This window comes from Psammomys obesus, unplaced genomic scaffold, assembly GCF_907164565.1.
Source record: "Psammomys obesus unplaced genomic scaffold, mPsaObe1.curated_primary_1811, whole genome shotgun sequence".
In the NCBI taxonomy this organism is placed as follows: domain Eukaryota; kingdom Metazoa; phylum Chordata; class Mammalia; order Rodentia; family Muridae; genus Psammomys; species Psammomys obesus.
The window spans coordinates 12,667,054-12,682,747 of record NW_026585691.1 but is presented as its reverse complement, the minus strand read 5'-3'; the positions used below and the strand labels follow the sequence as shown (position 1 = coordinate 12,682,747).

At 37.6% G+C, this 15,694-nt stretch overlaps 1 protein-coding gene across 2 annotated transcripts in view; it reads right to left on the bottom strand.

The window, feature by feature from the left end:
* Positions 1–15,694, bottom strand: part of Hmgcll1 (3-hydroxymethyl-3-methylglutaryl-CoA lyase like 1) — a 117,037-nt gene that overhangs the window by 48,616 nt on the left and 52,727 nt on the right. For both annotated transcript variants that reach the window (XM_055596916.1, XM_055596917.1), the window contains exons 4-6: positions 8,828–8,923; positions 6,805–6,953; positions 2,188–2,251 (exon numbers count right to left, since the gene is read on the bottom strand). In XM_055596916.1, coding sequence (XP_055452891.1) covers positions 2,188–2,251; positions 6,805–6,953; positions 8,828–8,923 — 309 coding nt within the window. The remainder of the gene's footprint in view (positions 1–2,187; positions 2,252–6,804; positions 6,954–8,827; positions 8,924–15,694) is intronic.

The following is a 15,694-nucleotide window of genomic DNA, read 5'->3' as shown; positions in this document are numbered from 1 at the left end:
TTTTATCAGGGGTTCTGGAATCAGTATAGATTTGAGCATCAGCTCTCACAGGATTTGATGCTGTGTTGATCATAAGATTAACCTACTGGTGCTTCAGTTACTGATTTGTTGAATATAGACAAGAAAATGTCCTCCTCTTTCCCTCTGAAGGCTTTCTCAAACCTTGACAGTTGGCTCTCAAAATTTAACAGTAATCATGACAATGTTAGTCACATGCTTGGCTGCAAAAATACAAGAAGTAAAATGCAATTTTTTCATTAACTTATTCGTTCAACTTGTACTTCCCCAAGGGCACCTTATTGCAGGCACTGTTAGGTGGTGAGATTAACGAGAAAGAAAGTGTTGACACAGCTTTTGTGATCTTGGATACAAACGAGGACCAAATTTTGCCAGTGTCATGGACAGATGCATAAAAGAAGCTAAAATAAGACTTTGGACAAAGAAACCAGTTCTACATTATGTAGCAAAGGACACTGGCCCCTGGCATAGAGCTGTCAAGCAGGAGGGTGCAAGTGCCTTGAGATAAAGTAAGCTTGAAAAGGGTAAGAGAGGAGGGTCTGAAACGTGTTTGAGAATGTATACACATACAAAAATTAGCTGGTTCCAAGCCACTGAAATGTGAAAGGCAGAGAAAATTCCAGAGCAGGGGGAATGTCAAATGTATAAGAGAGTGCCACAAGCAAGCAGAAAACAGGGGCATAACACGTGAAAAGGGGTGAGCATCTGCAAAAGTAATCACAGCTTCGGATAGTCATTTCAGAAAGAAAAGAATGAATTCACAAAATGTATTAGGCCCGCACAAAGGACTCTGTAGCATAGTTGCTGATCGTGAATTTGTAATACTTCTAGTCTGTCTGCAAGGCTTCAGCAGCACCCCAGGCATTATGATGTTAAAAAAAAAAAAGTGTGCAGCGCCTCCATGCTACAACAGTACAACAGGAGGACAAACAGTCTAGCCTACATAGCAAGAAGTGTATAGAGGTCTTGTGAGGCCCAAAGTCAAAACCTTTGAGAATATTCTGTTAAAAAAAAAAAAAAAGAATACTTAACAGTCTGTGCAGATTCCTAATGGAGTCTTGGATGTAAGCAAAGCAATATAAAACCTAAGCTTCATCATTTTCTCGTGCATTTGCCTCTGTGAGCAAGGACCTTTTAATATAAGAGATAATGAGACAGCCTTCATTGGAAAAATATTCAGTAAGCTTTAGAAGTTCAAATGCACACACAAAGGAGGAATTATTTCAGCTGGGCTGAAAGCTTAATCTACATAATTTTGGGTTTTCTAATAATGTCACATGTACTGTTTCACTGTTGTATTACAAAATTTATGAAAATTTACAACCTTTGTAAGCATTAACATTAATATATTGATATACATATAAGTTTCTAAACTAATTCTCAAAGCAGAGTATTTGGTATTCATTAGGAAGAATTAATAGTAAAGAAAAATTAGAATACAATAAGAAGATTCAATGATCCAAGAAGCAGATTAGATTTTTCTAATCTGTACAAGACTATTTTCAGCAGCATTTTTTCTAAAGATTTATTTATATATATTATGTATATGAGCGCTCTGTTTTCATACACTCCAGAAGAGGGACTCAGATTCCATTGCAGATGGTTGTGAGCCACCATGTGGTTGCTGGGAATTGAACTCAGAACCTCTGGAAGATCAGCCCGTGCTCTTAACTTTTAACCACTGAGCCATCTCTCCAGGCCACCAATAGGCAGATTCTTAATAACTACCATCTAGTGTCATAAAAACAACTTAACATAGTAATGAAGAATAAAAATGAGCAGAAACACTGAAGCACGTGCTCTGATGTCAGTGCTCAAGGGTGAAGGAGAAAGAGCTTCCTCCACATGGCTGCACAGGGCATTGTGAAGGGAAAACATTCCTTTGGTTAAAGTCATGTGCAAGCAACCAGAAAGAAGCCTTTATTCTTTCTGTCTTTAAGCATCCAAATTATAAGACTCAGTTATCACCCACCTCTGGAAAGGTATAGCCAATAGGTCTGTGCTAAAATAAAATGACTACTTAAGAAACAACTCTTCAGTGAAATTTTTCCAGCCATGCTTCTAAGTCTCTGCTATTGAGCTTCGATAAGTAACAAGCAAAACTGTCTCAATTTTCAAATAGCACACATCGCATTTCCAGCAACCACCAAGGCTGGAGATGTAACTTACTTCTGCGACTTTTTGTGGTGGGACGCTTCCTTCGTATGGACAGCCCAGGGCACAGGACACATACCTGCATGGAAAAACACAGAGCAGTATGAGCTGTCAATCACATACACATTTCCATTTTAAAAATGGATGACAAAGGGTACATCACACACAATTATCTCTCACCTTTATTCTTCAGCTAAACAAAAACTATTTAGGAGCATTTAAAGGTGACTCAACCTTTTAATCTACCAAAATTGTAATTTGATAATATTATTTGATGATTATAGGGACTAAAAAAACATTATATGAGCCTGTTTATACTATAGAAGTAGTCCAACTACTTGTTCAGTAGTACTTGAGAACTTGTGGAGCTCCTGTCCCCTGCAGGTCTTTCTATCGCCCCCTTCTTTCATAAGATTTCCTGCACTCTGCCCAAAGTTTGGCTATGAGTCTGCTTCGATACCCTGCTGAGTAGAGTCTTTCAGAGGCCCTCTGTGGTAGGTTCCTGTCCTATTCCCTGTTTTCTTCTTCTTCAGATGTCTGTCCTGTTTGCCTTTCTGAAAGAGGATTGAGCATCTTACCCAGGGATGGAGTGGGGTGGGGGTGGAGGTGCCAACCTAGGAGGAATGCCACAAGTTTGAGGTCAGGGCAGACAGAGCTACATAGCAAGATCTTGTATCCAAAAACCAAGCCCTAGCCCCCTCCCCCACACACAAATCAATGTTAGAGATAAACTAACCAACATCCTGCCTCAGCCTCTTGTTTTACTCTAGTGCTAGGTTACATACAGGAAAGTATAAACCTATAGGTAAACACTATAGATATGAAAGATAGCTTAGCAGATGTCTGAGTTTTAGTTTTATGTATCATATTTTGTCAACCGATTATTTGACATTTTCTTGCAGCCCAAAATCTAGGCTCGAATTTAATGGTGGAAGTTAAAAATTAACTTTGTAAGTAGCTTCAGCTAATAGAAAGATAGGGATGTATCCACAAGTGAGTTCCTCAGAGAGAAAGTGCCCAGTGATGGAAGCCATTTGATAGTCAGGAGCAGCAGAGCTGCCTGCTTCTCACTGAGCACCTAGAGGCAGAGCTCCCACACACAGACTCATTACCCCTCACAATAAGGCAGCCCTCTCCTTCAGGGTGGGAATCATAATCCATGTGGCACCTGGTCTCAGGCAGTGAGGAGGACAGGACACACAGACTCCGCAGCGTGATTTAGACAGATGGCTTGGCTAATTCAGGCTGAAGGCTCCACGTTTGGAATAAATGTGTTGGGCTATAAATCATTCCCTGAAGGAAAAGTTGGGGGAGACTGCCCTTCCTTTGTTGGCAGTTGGGAAGGGTTCTGTGCTAGAGACCACAAGATCAACGGAACTGAGAAACCAATTGAAAAGCAGTTGGACACTGGAAAAACTTCTTTACAGTGAGTCCCTCTCTGAAGAACTAAGGTCTATGATGCAGTATATTTGGGAAACCAAACAGACTTGGTTTAGATTCGGTTTGGGTTGACAGGTAAAAAGAAAAATGAAGACTGCACACATTGTGGCTGGAGGAAAATCCAATGCATAAATTATTACTGAAATTAAACATTATATCTCATATTTTGCTTTTGTTTTTGTACCTAAATGAAATCTATGGTTTTTTATATTAACTTAACTAATAATTTGCCTTACTCCTTAGTCTCATTAAGAAATACAACAGATGCTGATCACAGATATATATTCTTGTGTTTTGTTTTTGCTATTGTTATTATTTATTACAATTTATTCACTTTGTATCCCAACTGCAGCCCCCTCCGTCATCTCCTCCCAGTCCTGCCCTCCCTCCTTCTCCTCTGCCAACCCTCCCATAGTCAGTATAGGGGAGGTCCTCCTCCCTTACTGTCTGACCCTAGCCTATCAGGTCTCATCAGGACTATCTGGATCCTCTTTCTCTGTGGTTTAGTAAGACCACCTTGCCAGGGGGAGGTGATCAAAGAGCAGGCACCCGAGGTCATGCCAGAGACTGCCCTTGCTTCCCTTACTAGGAGACCCCCATGGAGACTGAGCTGCCTATGGGCTACATCTGAGCACGGTTCTAGGTCCTTTCCATGCATGGTCCTTGGTTAACGTATTAGTCTCTGCAGGCATTTTGTAATCTTTAAAAAATCAACAAATAACTTAGCCTCCCAATGAAAATGGAGAACTATCTTCCAAGCCTTAGGTAGCTCATATAGAGGTAAAAGGACAGCCTAAATTGTGCTGGCCATATCCAGATCTTTCAGGTTTCATGCTTGAGAGTGGAGCCTCTGAAATTTCCATTTCGTAATACCCATTTATGAGCACATAACACAGTGTGGTATACAAAGGGGACATGGAGTTGAGAGAGGCATGTGGAGGTGAGGAAGAGGGAAGGGGATTTAGAAAGACTGGGAGAATGATATAATCACAATACTTGCGCACGTGCGCCTGTGTGTATATGAAATTCTCAAAGGATGAATGAAATACAAAAAACATAAAAATAAATACATATTTAACTTCAATGCAAAGATAAAAAAGGAAATATATTTGCGTACTCAAACAATTAAGGAACACACATGCTAAAGGTTATATTTCTAAAAATATTTAGTCCTCTGGAAGATCCAGAAATAAACTTCAAATTGAAACCAAAAAAATAAGTGTGTTGTGCAGGCTGTATTTTTCTACATTTCAACTCTACAACAATGATCCATGGCAATCCAGTAATGTGCTTTTACAGTGAGTTTCCTTAACTTTTCAGTGAGAATTACTTTCCTCTAAATCAGTGGTTCTAAACTTCCTAATGCTGTCACCCTCTACCGCAGTTCCTCATGTTGTGTGGTTCCCACCCATAAAATTATTTTCATTGCTGTTTCATAACTGTAATTTTGCTACTGCCATGAATCAAAATGTAAATATCTGAGGTGCAGGATATCTGATATGTGACCTGTGAAAGGGACATTTGACCCCCAAAGGGGTCACATCCAATGGTTGAGAATCACTGGGCTAAATATCCTTCACAGTTTGAAATAGACAAGAGTGTTTATATCCCCTTTCTTCCAAAGGCAAGAGGGAAGGAGCAGCTTTGATATTTAAATTTGAAAGTTTATGGAATAGCTCTACTTTTATGTTGATTAATTTGGCCTTAAAATAAATATGCTATTATTTTATGATGAGGGGTATGTATTACTTTGGCTTTAATGTTTTTTGCAAGTTCTTTATGTGAAAAAAATATCTATTAAGCCCCAAAGAAATACAATATTAAAAAAAATTATAGTGGAAAGCTGGGAAGATAACAATTCAAAAGAAAACATGCAATATAGTGTAGAAGTCTCTGTTCTCCTAGGCTTCATTCCAAACATCACAAGCCTTCTCTCAAAACCAATTGTCTTTCACATTGCTATTATTTTTAAACATGCAGTGCTGGGGATTACTAAGCCAATCCTCTCTTCTCATTAGCTGAATTATTCTCCCTCTATGGACATTGCTCATTTCAACTAATAGAATTTCAAGGCACATCAAAATCCATCCATTCCAGCATGAAATGAAAGTCTGTCATATCTGAGTACTTATATACTTATTAGAAAACAAGCTACTCTCATTCTTCAGTATCAAAGAGCTTATCACATATTGTTCAGTTCGTGCAAACAATTCCAAAGCTGTGCTGCAACCGTTGGTCTTGAAAGCAGGGTCCCCTAGTAATGGGACAGGGGCTGTATCTGACATGAACTCAGTGGCTGGCTCTTTGATCACCTCCCCCTGAGTGGGGAGCAGCCTTACCAGGCCACAGAGGAAGACAATGCAGCCAGTCCTGATGAGACCTGATAGGCTAGGGTCAGAGGGAAGGGGAGGAGGAACTCCCCTGTTGGTGGACTTGGGGAAGGGCATGTGTGGAGAGAGGGAGGCATGAGGGAGGGATTAGGAGAGGAGGGGGAGAGGGCTACAGGGGGGATACAAAGTGAATAAAGGGTAATTAATGAAAATTAAAAACAAACAAACAATCAAACACAGACTTTCCTCCTTCCTTCCGTTCCATCACTGTTGATGGCCTCCATATCTTCCTGTCTTTGCTCTCTGCTACTCTGTTTCCTAATGGTTTGTATACGGATCGATGGCAAGAGCCCTGAGACAGTGAATTTAGAAATGACAGCGCATGACATTTCAATTCCGGCAACCATGTAAACTCCTGAAAGAGAAGACTGAGATTTTTGGTGTTCTCACAGTATTTCCAACTCTGTTGTCCTTAGTGAGAGCTCCTGGAATGAAAGCCAGCGATGCATATCCAAAGCTTAGTGGCAGAGAGTGGGGGTACTATGGGATACACCTACGTTTACAGAAGCAGCTCTCATTTACTGACACGGGTGAGTCTTACATGGCAGATAGCTATATCTGGATAGCTGAGTCTTCATGTCAGGTTCGCATCCTACATCTCCTAATATCGATGAGAGTCCACATTCCATGAGCTAGAAACACGGTAATCATTATTAATGCGATATAACTGCATAGTGATTACTGTAAGCAAATATGGTACAAATGCTATGCTACATATACGTAAATGGTAAAAAAAAAAAAAAAAGTTTATCAAGGTAGTTTAAATAGATGCAAATGAAATCGAGTTGGGTTTCGTGAGTACCCTCGCACTGGGATGTCCATGTGCCTTGCAGAGCTGATGACCTCCTCAAACCTTCCCATACTTTCTTCAATGGAGCAGTTAATATTCTTCTTGCTGAAAGATTCAGAAGCAGCACCAAACACCGCTATCTCAGTGGCACCGGCAGCAACCTGAAAGATACAGTTCACAGCCCAAAGCTCACAAGTTTTAAAACCTTGAGGCTTACAAGCAGAACACTGACTACTCTCAGGCCACGCCTGTGTTATCACGTCGCCTTAAAATTTAAAGCCAGTTTCCTCTCATTTTGCCACTTACACTGTTTTGAAGTGGAAAAAATATATTTTATAGTAACAAGAAGATTCCACAAGCTATAATATTCTTAAGATTCTGAGACGCATAATCCACAGTGATGATGGTCCGGTTAATTCTGTCTTTCATCATGTTATCCAAAAAGCGCTTTAACCACAATTATGGAAAAAACACATAGATGGCACCAAAGCCTTCATTTCTCTGGAGAACATTATTTTGGAACCGATTACTGAAAAAGAACAGTGCAAGGTACTTCAGTTTCTCTCTTCTTCCTGTAATCCAACAGAGAATGTCTTCCCAACAGAAAGACATTCACTTCGCCTTTAAATTTCACTTTCGTTCCTAGCTAGATTCTGTTGCTTTGTTTCCTGACTATCAAAGTCATGTGCTCAAGTGACTAAGGTGCAAGTCTGATTGCTAGTCTTTAACTCTAAAATAATAACTGGATTAACCCTACCTGTCCCCCTTCCCCTTTGTTGTGTTTATGCTACCCACAGTGTCTGCAGTATACGTTTTCAAGTGTCAAACCTCCCAGCTTTCTAAGATGCACCTACAAGACCTTGTGTTAATCTCTTGCTCGCTGCCTGACCAGGTTTTACATGCCCTCAGTTCTGAATGCCTGTTAATACATTAAAAAGGCAAAAAAAATTATCTTTCTTCCAACATTTAGAAGACATTTGTTTTGTTCAAATGTGAATTTTGATCCTCTAAAATAAAATTTCTATTTTGTTAAGCACGTCCTTTTTTGCCAGTAATATTAGAATTATGCTGCCCTGTAATTATTATTGGGCTTCTTCTATGAATGCAGCACCAACTTGTTTGCCATCCGGCCTCAGGCAGTTAGTAAGCTACCAAACAATGCTATGATTACAACCCACAGGCCTCTAAAGCCAGCATTCATTTCATTATTAAACTATTTTTAGAGCAGATGTCTTGAGTATTTTCCTCAAGACGGAGACCTTCTTTTCTTTGGAAAGACTTGATGACAGCAATATTCTGTTATTTTAAAAATGCCATAAAATTATATCAAATCAAATAAAAGATAAATGGCTCCAACAGTATATATACCAATAGGTAATGTACTGAACAGATGCTACAACCTCAACTTCATGCAGCACAATATCAAATATAGAACATAAAATACTCATGGGCATACATAATATATACTGCAATTGCTTTGCAACAAAATATCTAAAGATAATGCAGTAAGTTTTAAAATAAAAATAATGTGAATCTTTCTCATGGTTATAGTCATTAACACTTTTATTTAAATCATGTAAGTCCCTAAGCAACACAGAATCACAAGAAATAAAACATAAGAGGAATAAAAAAATACAGTGCCGATGATTAGTTTTAGTCTAAGAAAAGAATCCACAGAAATAAAAAGCTGGCCCCAAAATGTTGACATCTATTTTAGGAATATTGATCCTTATAATGCTTCATCAATAAATGTGTATGATATGCCCTACAATAGGGAAGCACAAAATATACTTTTAAAACTTCATCCCAAATAGAAAATTCTATTTTTCTTGTTCAGTTCTTGGTTACACTGAAGGAGCTATATGGGTATTACATTATATCCTAATAATGCAATGGACTCTTGATTTCTATGTGTTCAAGTTAGTAATAAGCAGATTAATTACACTTGAAGATTGGTGAATTCCGTGGGACAGCATTTTAACTTTCAAAAATCTTCAAAACAATAAAGGCAAGTTTACAGGAGAAGCACACTTACAGCACGGTGAAAACCCTGAAGATTAGGAATAAGGACAGGATAGCGAACTCCTGGGTACTGATGAATGCCTCTCATCACTTCGGTGTGATCAGCCATCTTAAATACATAATATTTTATATGTCAGTATGGAACTGAGCAAGCTATCAAATGTATTATCGGCCTCTGTGTAAGTTATAGTCACATATAAAATACATTCTATTAATTAATGTCTGATATGAGACGTGTTCACATGTACTTAAAGAAAAGTAGTTCTCATTATCATATATGCACTATAACAAGGCATGACCTTACCAATTCACATACCAGGATCAGATTAAATGGGTGACTACAGAGAACCAGGATTTCTGACATTTTCTTGTAACCAATATTTATTTTCTTGCAGTCATTTGCTAGCATCAGACACTCAAGATAGAATGGAGAATTTGAAAAGCAAAACTATGTATATATTCGCTTATATAGATATTGTTTTGTTTTATATATAAAGCAAAACAATATCTATATAAGCAAAACATATATATATATGCAAAACATATATATATATATATATATGTTTTCATACAAACCTAAGAAACTTTTCAGTGCATGAAATTTTACAGTGTCTGCAGCCAGTCCTGAAGATACCTGATAAAACAGGGTCAGATGGAAGGGGAGAAGGTCCTCTCCAATTTGTGGACTTGGAAAGGGGCAGGGAGGAGATGAGGGAGGGAGGGTGAGATTGGGAGGGAATAAGGGAGCAGGATACAGCTGGGATACAGAGTTAATAAAATGTAACTAATAATAAAATAAAGTATAAAAAATATAAAAAGAGAAAAAAAGAAAATATAAATTGTATGACACCATTTAAATCACTTAACATGCCTGGGACAAACAACTTATGTTATTGGGCAAATGTGAATATTCCAGTTAGTAGCAGTTAGAAGGCTTTATTTAGTATCATCAAAAAATTGCTCCCTGTTCTTATATACAAAGCGTTGAATAAAGTAAAGAGTGCTTGGTACAAAAACCACACTACACAATCAAAAATGTATTTTATGTGACTACTACAAATTAATTCCGGATTAAAATAGCAAATCTACAAAGCCAGTAAGTTAATTACTTAACATAAAGATATAATACTAAGATCAGATAGAAATATTGACATGAATTATAATGAGGATTTCATACTTAAAAGAATGGACGCTTCTGTGAGGCTTGATTTAATGACCCTCATTATTTCCCCCCTGGGCTGGAGAGTGGGCCTTGTGTTCTGTTATGTTTGCATAATAGACTATCCACACTAAGAACTAAGTGAATATAGGTTATATCTATAATGTAAAATATATTGAAACTATGGTATAAAAATGTGTATATAGATAGTACATAAACAATGGAACGTGTAATAGATGAGCTTGGAGAAAGGTGTGTTAACAGATACCACTCCCAAATTACTACCCTCCAATGAAAGTGACAGTAGGAGTTATTTATCCTCTATTTATCTTATTTTTATCATGATCACATATCATTTTTAGTTAGTAAAATTAAATCAATGAAAACATAACTATTTTACACACACACACACACACACACACACACACACACACACACACACCTCAAAGCCCAACCCTAGTGGTATACTTCCTACCACAAGGCCTCATTCACTCCAACAAGGCTGCACCTCTTAATCCTTCTGCGACCAAGGCTGAGAGGTGCTCTATCCCAAAAGTATAAAAATAAAATACTTAGAAGACAGCATGATTGCATGTGCATTCAGTAAGACATCAGGTGTAGATTCCCATACATGCCCTGTGACCAGTCATATGCTTTGCCTATGTCTTGAATGCCAGGCATGAATTCCTGCCCACTAAGCAGGCCTCAGAGCCAACCAGGAGGCAGTTATTTATCCCCCAAACATTCATGCCACAGTTGTATCAGTGACCACATTGTGCCAGGCAGATCGGTACTGAACACACATTCTCTCCCATTGAGTGGGCCTCATTTCCAACAAGAAGTAACTGAGAGTCCCCAAGACATGTCACTGTGGCAAGATACCTGTACTCATATCTATCCAGGCAGTTCAGTATTGCAGCATGCACCACCCAAATCTGGGTTTGATGATGATTCTTTTCCTCCAATAACCTGCAGAGTACCTTCTGGCACAGAGAAAAGACTTAATCATATTGTCTTGCAAAAAAAAAGACAATTAATGCACAAACACTGAAGGAAAACGTTTTATGAAGTCATCTCCAACATTTATGTCAGTTTTTGAAAATATCATAATTAATTTACGGATACTTATCACAGTTGTAAAGTTTACATTTCTGTAACTTAATGAGTTGTTTTTATGGTTAAAATTTAGCACTTGTTCCCCTACCTAAATAGAATCTGGTATCATAATTATTTTGTTGAAGAGAGTCCTCCAGTTTTACACACTCAGTAAGGGGGTATTATTCATTCTTACTATGTCATAGTATCTCTAGTTATATCTAGCTTTTAATACTCTTAACATACTATCTTAAATTCTTTCTAGGAAACATACTTATACATATGGACATACGACTGTCCTTTCTCCCAGCTCAGCAGCATCTTGAGGTCTTTGTTTTTGTCCACCATCAATACAGAACAGTATACAGATCTTACTGAACGAAAAGGAAATAATGTTGTAAATTATTATTTAGAGTCTCATCTGGCCGTGTCTGCCAGTGCTGCTTTTTTTTTTTTTTTTGCAGCAGGAAAAACAGACAGATAAGAGAACATGCAATTTCTTCAACACATGCCATCGATTAGTGAAAAAAACGTAAGTGATGTGGTTTCAGACCTTATAACTCAAAACTCAATATGAGCAGTTATTCCTCTTAAAGGTAACATTTGGAAACTCAGTAATGAGAAAAAAAAATGAGACTTGAGTGCTTCCTGACAATCCTGGGTGAGAGTGCTGAAGGCAGCTATGAATAACATATAGCTTGATCCTATAACCGTGTCTCATTCATAGACGGCTAGCACAGACCTCATCTATCTTAGCCTCGGTAGCACAGAGGAAATCTTGGTCTGCTTGAAGAAGTAAGACACTCTTAATAAATCACAGCCTTACAATAATAAACACAGGAAATCTCTGGAAAATTGAACATCCTTTTTTTTTTTTTTTTTCTACCCAATACCCTGCTTGGCTGCCAAAGCTAAAATGATCTGACACCCGTACTCACAAAACTTAAGTCCAGAAGCCTTAAAACTAATTTGGTCTGGTGTATAATTTCCTGTCCTTCCTTGTTCAACTTTACTTTTGTATGCAAAGGACCTTTGTAGTGCCCTCTGTTGGATGGAATGTCCATGTGTCTCAAAGGCTTCCACAACTCCCCCTCCTCTATCCCTGTGAACAGATGCTAATCATAATTCAGTGATGTGCACACATATTCATTTTTATATTACAAGATAAACACCACCTACAGAAATGTTTCTGTGGGTTAAGAGCTCTAACACTAACATCTTTGAGGGAAGAAATGAAAGTCTTTTTTATTCAATAACATTTCCCAGCTTAGGCAGGTAAACATAACAGGTATACATTAGTTACTCTTTTTTTAGGGTCAATGCCTTTGTAGCCACCTGCCTGCTCTTCTAATATTAAAAATATCATGTTCCCAACATCATTCTGAAGTAAGGGCAAAAGGTCTCAAAGCTCCCAGTATAAATTTCATTCTGTGCCTGTGTAATCATGTTGCTCTTCATGTATATGCTTTTGTATATGAGATTAATGTTGCCAGTGTTGTTCTTTCTGTCGTGTGGAAGCATGAGCAATTTTTAAAATAGTGGAACAAATAGCTTTCAGTGTCTTTTGCTAATGGAGTTTTGTATTCTTAACACTTTAAACCTACAGCACTGGGAAGGGCTGCAGCAGAGAGGTGAAGTCTGGGTTACTGGGTTAAAAACTCACTACCAATCAGACACTATCAAGAAGAAAGAGATATCACAAAAGCAAGGTCTCATTACCACAGAAAGCACTGCAGTAGCATGTAATCTTGAGGCTTAGGTTTAATGTGGATGCTGGAGATTTTGTTTTATAAACAGTGAAGGCAGAATTTCTAAGGGTGCCTGTATGCCCAATACCAACCTACCCAGCAATGCTAGTTATCTGGGTCTACCAGATTATAATTCATTTGCATATACTAACTTGATTTTAAAATCCCTTTGTGTGTGTGTGTGTGTGTGTGTGTGTGTTTGCCAAGCAACTGTATCCCCCCCCCATTCACCTTAATTATAGAGTTGTGCCTACACTGTTATTCAGTTTTGAGTCTAACAAAGGGCTCTGTATAGTTTTTAATACAGAAAAAAAATAAAAGCTTTAAGTGGGAGAATGAATAAGTGGAAAGGTTCCAAAACATGGAGAAATGAAAATGCCTGACCAAATCATACCAGAAATGAGTAAAAATCAGGTCACAAATTTTCTACTTCTCCATCAGAAAGTACAAGTTAAATAACAGACATAATAGTATCCCAAAAGTGCAGGGAGGCTGGAGGATATGGAGAAGGTGAGGGGTGTGTGTGTGTGTGTGTGTGTGTGTGTGTGTGTGTGTGTGTTTGTGCTTATTTTAAAAAACTAGGTCATATCTTTCTTTCTACAAACCGTAAGCAGACAAAATATAAGTTGAATCAATCTAAGATAGGTAGTATTAATCCTGGAGCATGATTACCATGAATTTACTTCAATATATTTGTATCTCAAAGAATATGTAACTCTAACCTATAGTCCTTTTCAATGTCAAATGTAAATTTTTCTAGGACAGTTATTAAATTAACTGCATTTTTCCAAAGAATATCCTCTAACTTAACAATAAAAATGCTTGAATTCAGAACTCTTATAGAACATTCTGTTATTCTAAAAAATTTTCATCACAGTCATCTTGATTATTATTAATTTAGTACAGTGCCCAAGTTCCTTTTCACCAGGCCTCTTGACTACAGTCTGTGTCTCCCACAGGCCACTGCACCTAGATGGCTCAGCCTGTAGACTGTTCAGTGGAGGCCAATCACCAAAGTAGAGTAATTTCAAAAGGCTAATGTAAAAAGTCATAATCAAATATTCTAAGGCAAAATATACCTCTACCTGGTTTTTGTCTTTTACCTAATCTGTATAGACCTCCAAGGTGTCAATATATAAAAGGTAATTATGAAGAGCAACAGTTCAACAACATGAAAATAGGAAGAAAACTTGTTGAGAAGAATAAAGTTTCCACTGGGAGAAGGAAATGGTGGAAACGAGGAATAGGGAGTATTAATTACTAAGTTCGCTAAACACATGTATGAAATGGTCAAAGAATTTGAAAATGTTTTCAACTACACAGAGAAGTGTCTTTTAAATGTGACCGAAATGTTTTTGAAAACTTATTTCTATTCTTCATGGATAAACACAAAAATTTTTATAAAGATGACAAACTGAATGAAACTGAATATGAGATGAAGTACAATGTTTCATTATAACACTTTACCCAATCAAATCAACTAATTGTATTATTGAAAAGTAGTGCACATTACTTTCTAAGTGGAATAAATTTTAGAGGGAAAAAGAAATCAAAATAAAATTAGATTATACCTTCTTTTTAAACATCTAAAAATCAAAATAATGATTTGCTAGAACGCTTTCAGCCTTGCTTTTCCTTTGTCATAGTAGTAAAAGTACGTCTTAGAGAAGAAATTACTATACAACACAATGTAATATAATACAGTGTTACCAGCATTTTTTTCAATGTTTATTGAAGCTAAATTGTAATCAAGTTCAAGGGCAGAGAAATAGTACCTACTATGACAACCTGTCTAAGTTTTATTCACATTTTTCTATCTTTCTGAGACAAACAAAGGAGTTTTAAAGATTTGCAAAGAGGTTGCAAGCTGTTGTTTCCCCTATAGTGCAGTGGAAGTTAATCACTGATTTCAAAACACACACACAAATGATTACACAACCCTTGACACTTCTGACAGAAAAACAATCTACATCATCATTCTAAATAAAGATGTACTGATGCTCATTGATACAGAAAAAACACTGATACATATGGATAGATACCTATGGGTCACAGGTGCCACAGTAGAGAGAGAAACTCACCAAGACGCTAAGCCTTCATTTTTATGAGAAGCAGAGGGGTTCAGCCTCTTTGGGAGACACTAACACCCATTAGCTCACTCTAGCTAATTTAGTCAAACATTATAAGCTTAATTGGGGCTGGAAAAAGTCCCAGCTATCAAAGTTATCTTGCCCTTGCTGCCTACAATGGCAGACAACCTTCACGAATCTCAGTCCCTTTTGGCCATGGCTAGCTATAATCAAAAATAAGAACTCCAGGTTTGCCAGGAGTGTCTTAGGACCAAGGTCTGTGCAGCTAAAAGCTCTCACATAGTACCAAGTGCAGATTCTCTAAAGAGACAAGATTTCTTCAGGGTTCAGACGGTCTCGAAATAAATTCTCAGCCTCTGGTGATTAATGCAAACACAGCAAAGGCCTTGTTGAAACATTTCACCCAAAGCCAGACACAAAGCCTTTACTATACATTTCACTACAGATACAGGATAGAAACGAAATTCACTCTGCACAACACAGTACCTACCATAACATTCATAATACACAATCTTTTCACTAAAAAGAAAAAGCTGAATACTCTGATTAGTATTTTAAGATAACAACTTAAAATGAGAAGCATATTTTGTGCTAGTGAAAATAACACTGAATATCTAATTGCTACTTTCATTTTTGGAGTACATTGGCGTTAGATGTGAAAAGAGGTTTTACTCTCATTTGTTTCCCCTTAAAACTAGAGATTCTGGGTCAACAGTGTGTTAAACTAGGTCATGCTGGGCATCTCCTGTTCTACACTGGACCCTCCACAAAGATGATGGAGTGATTCT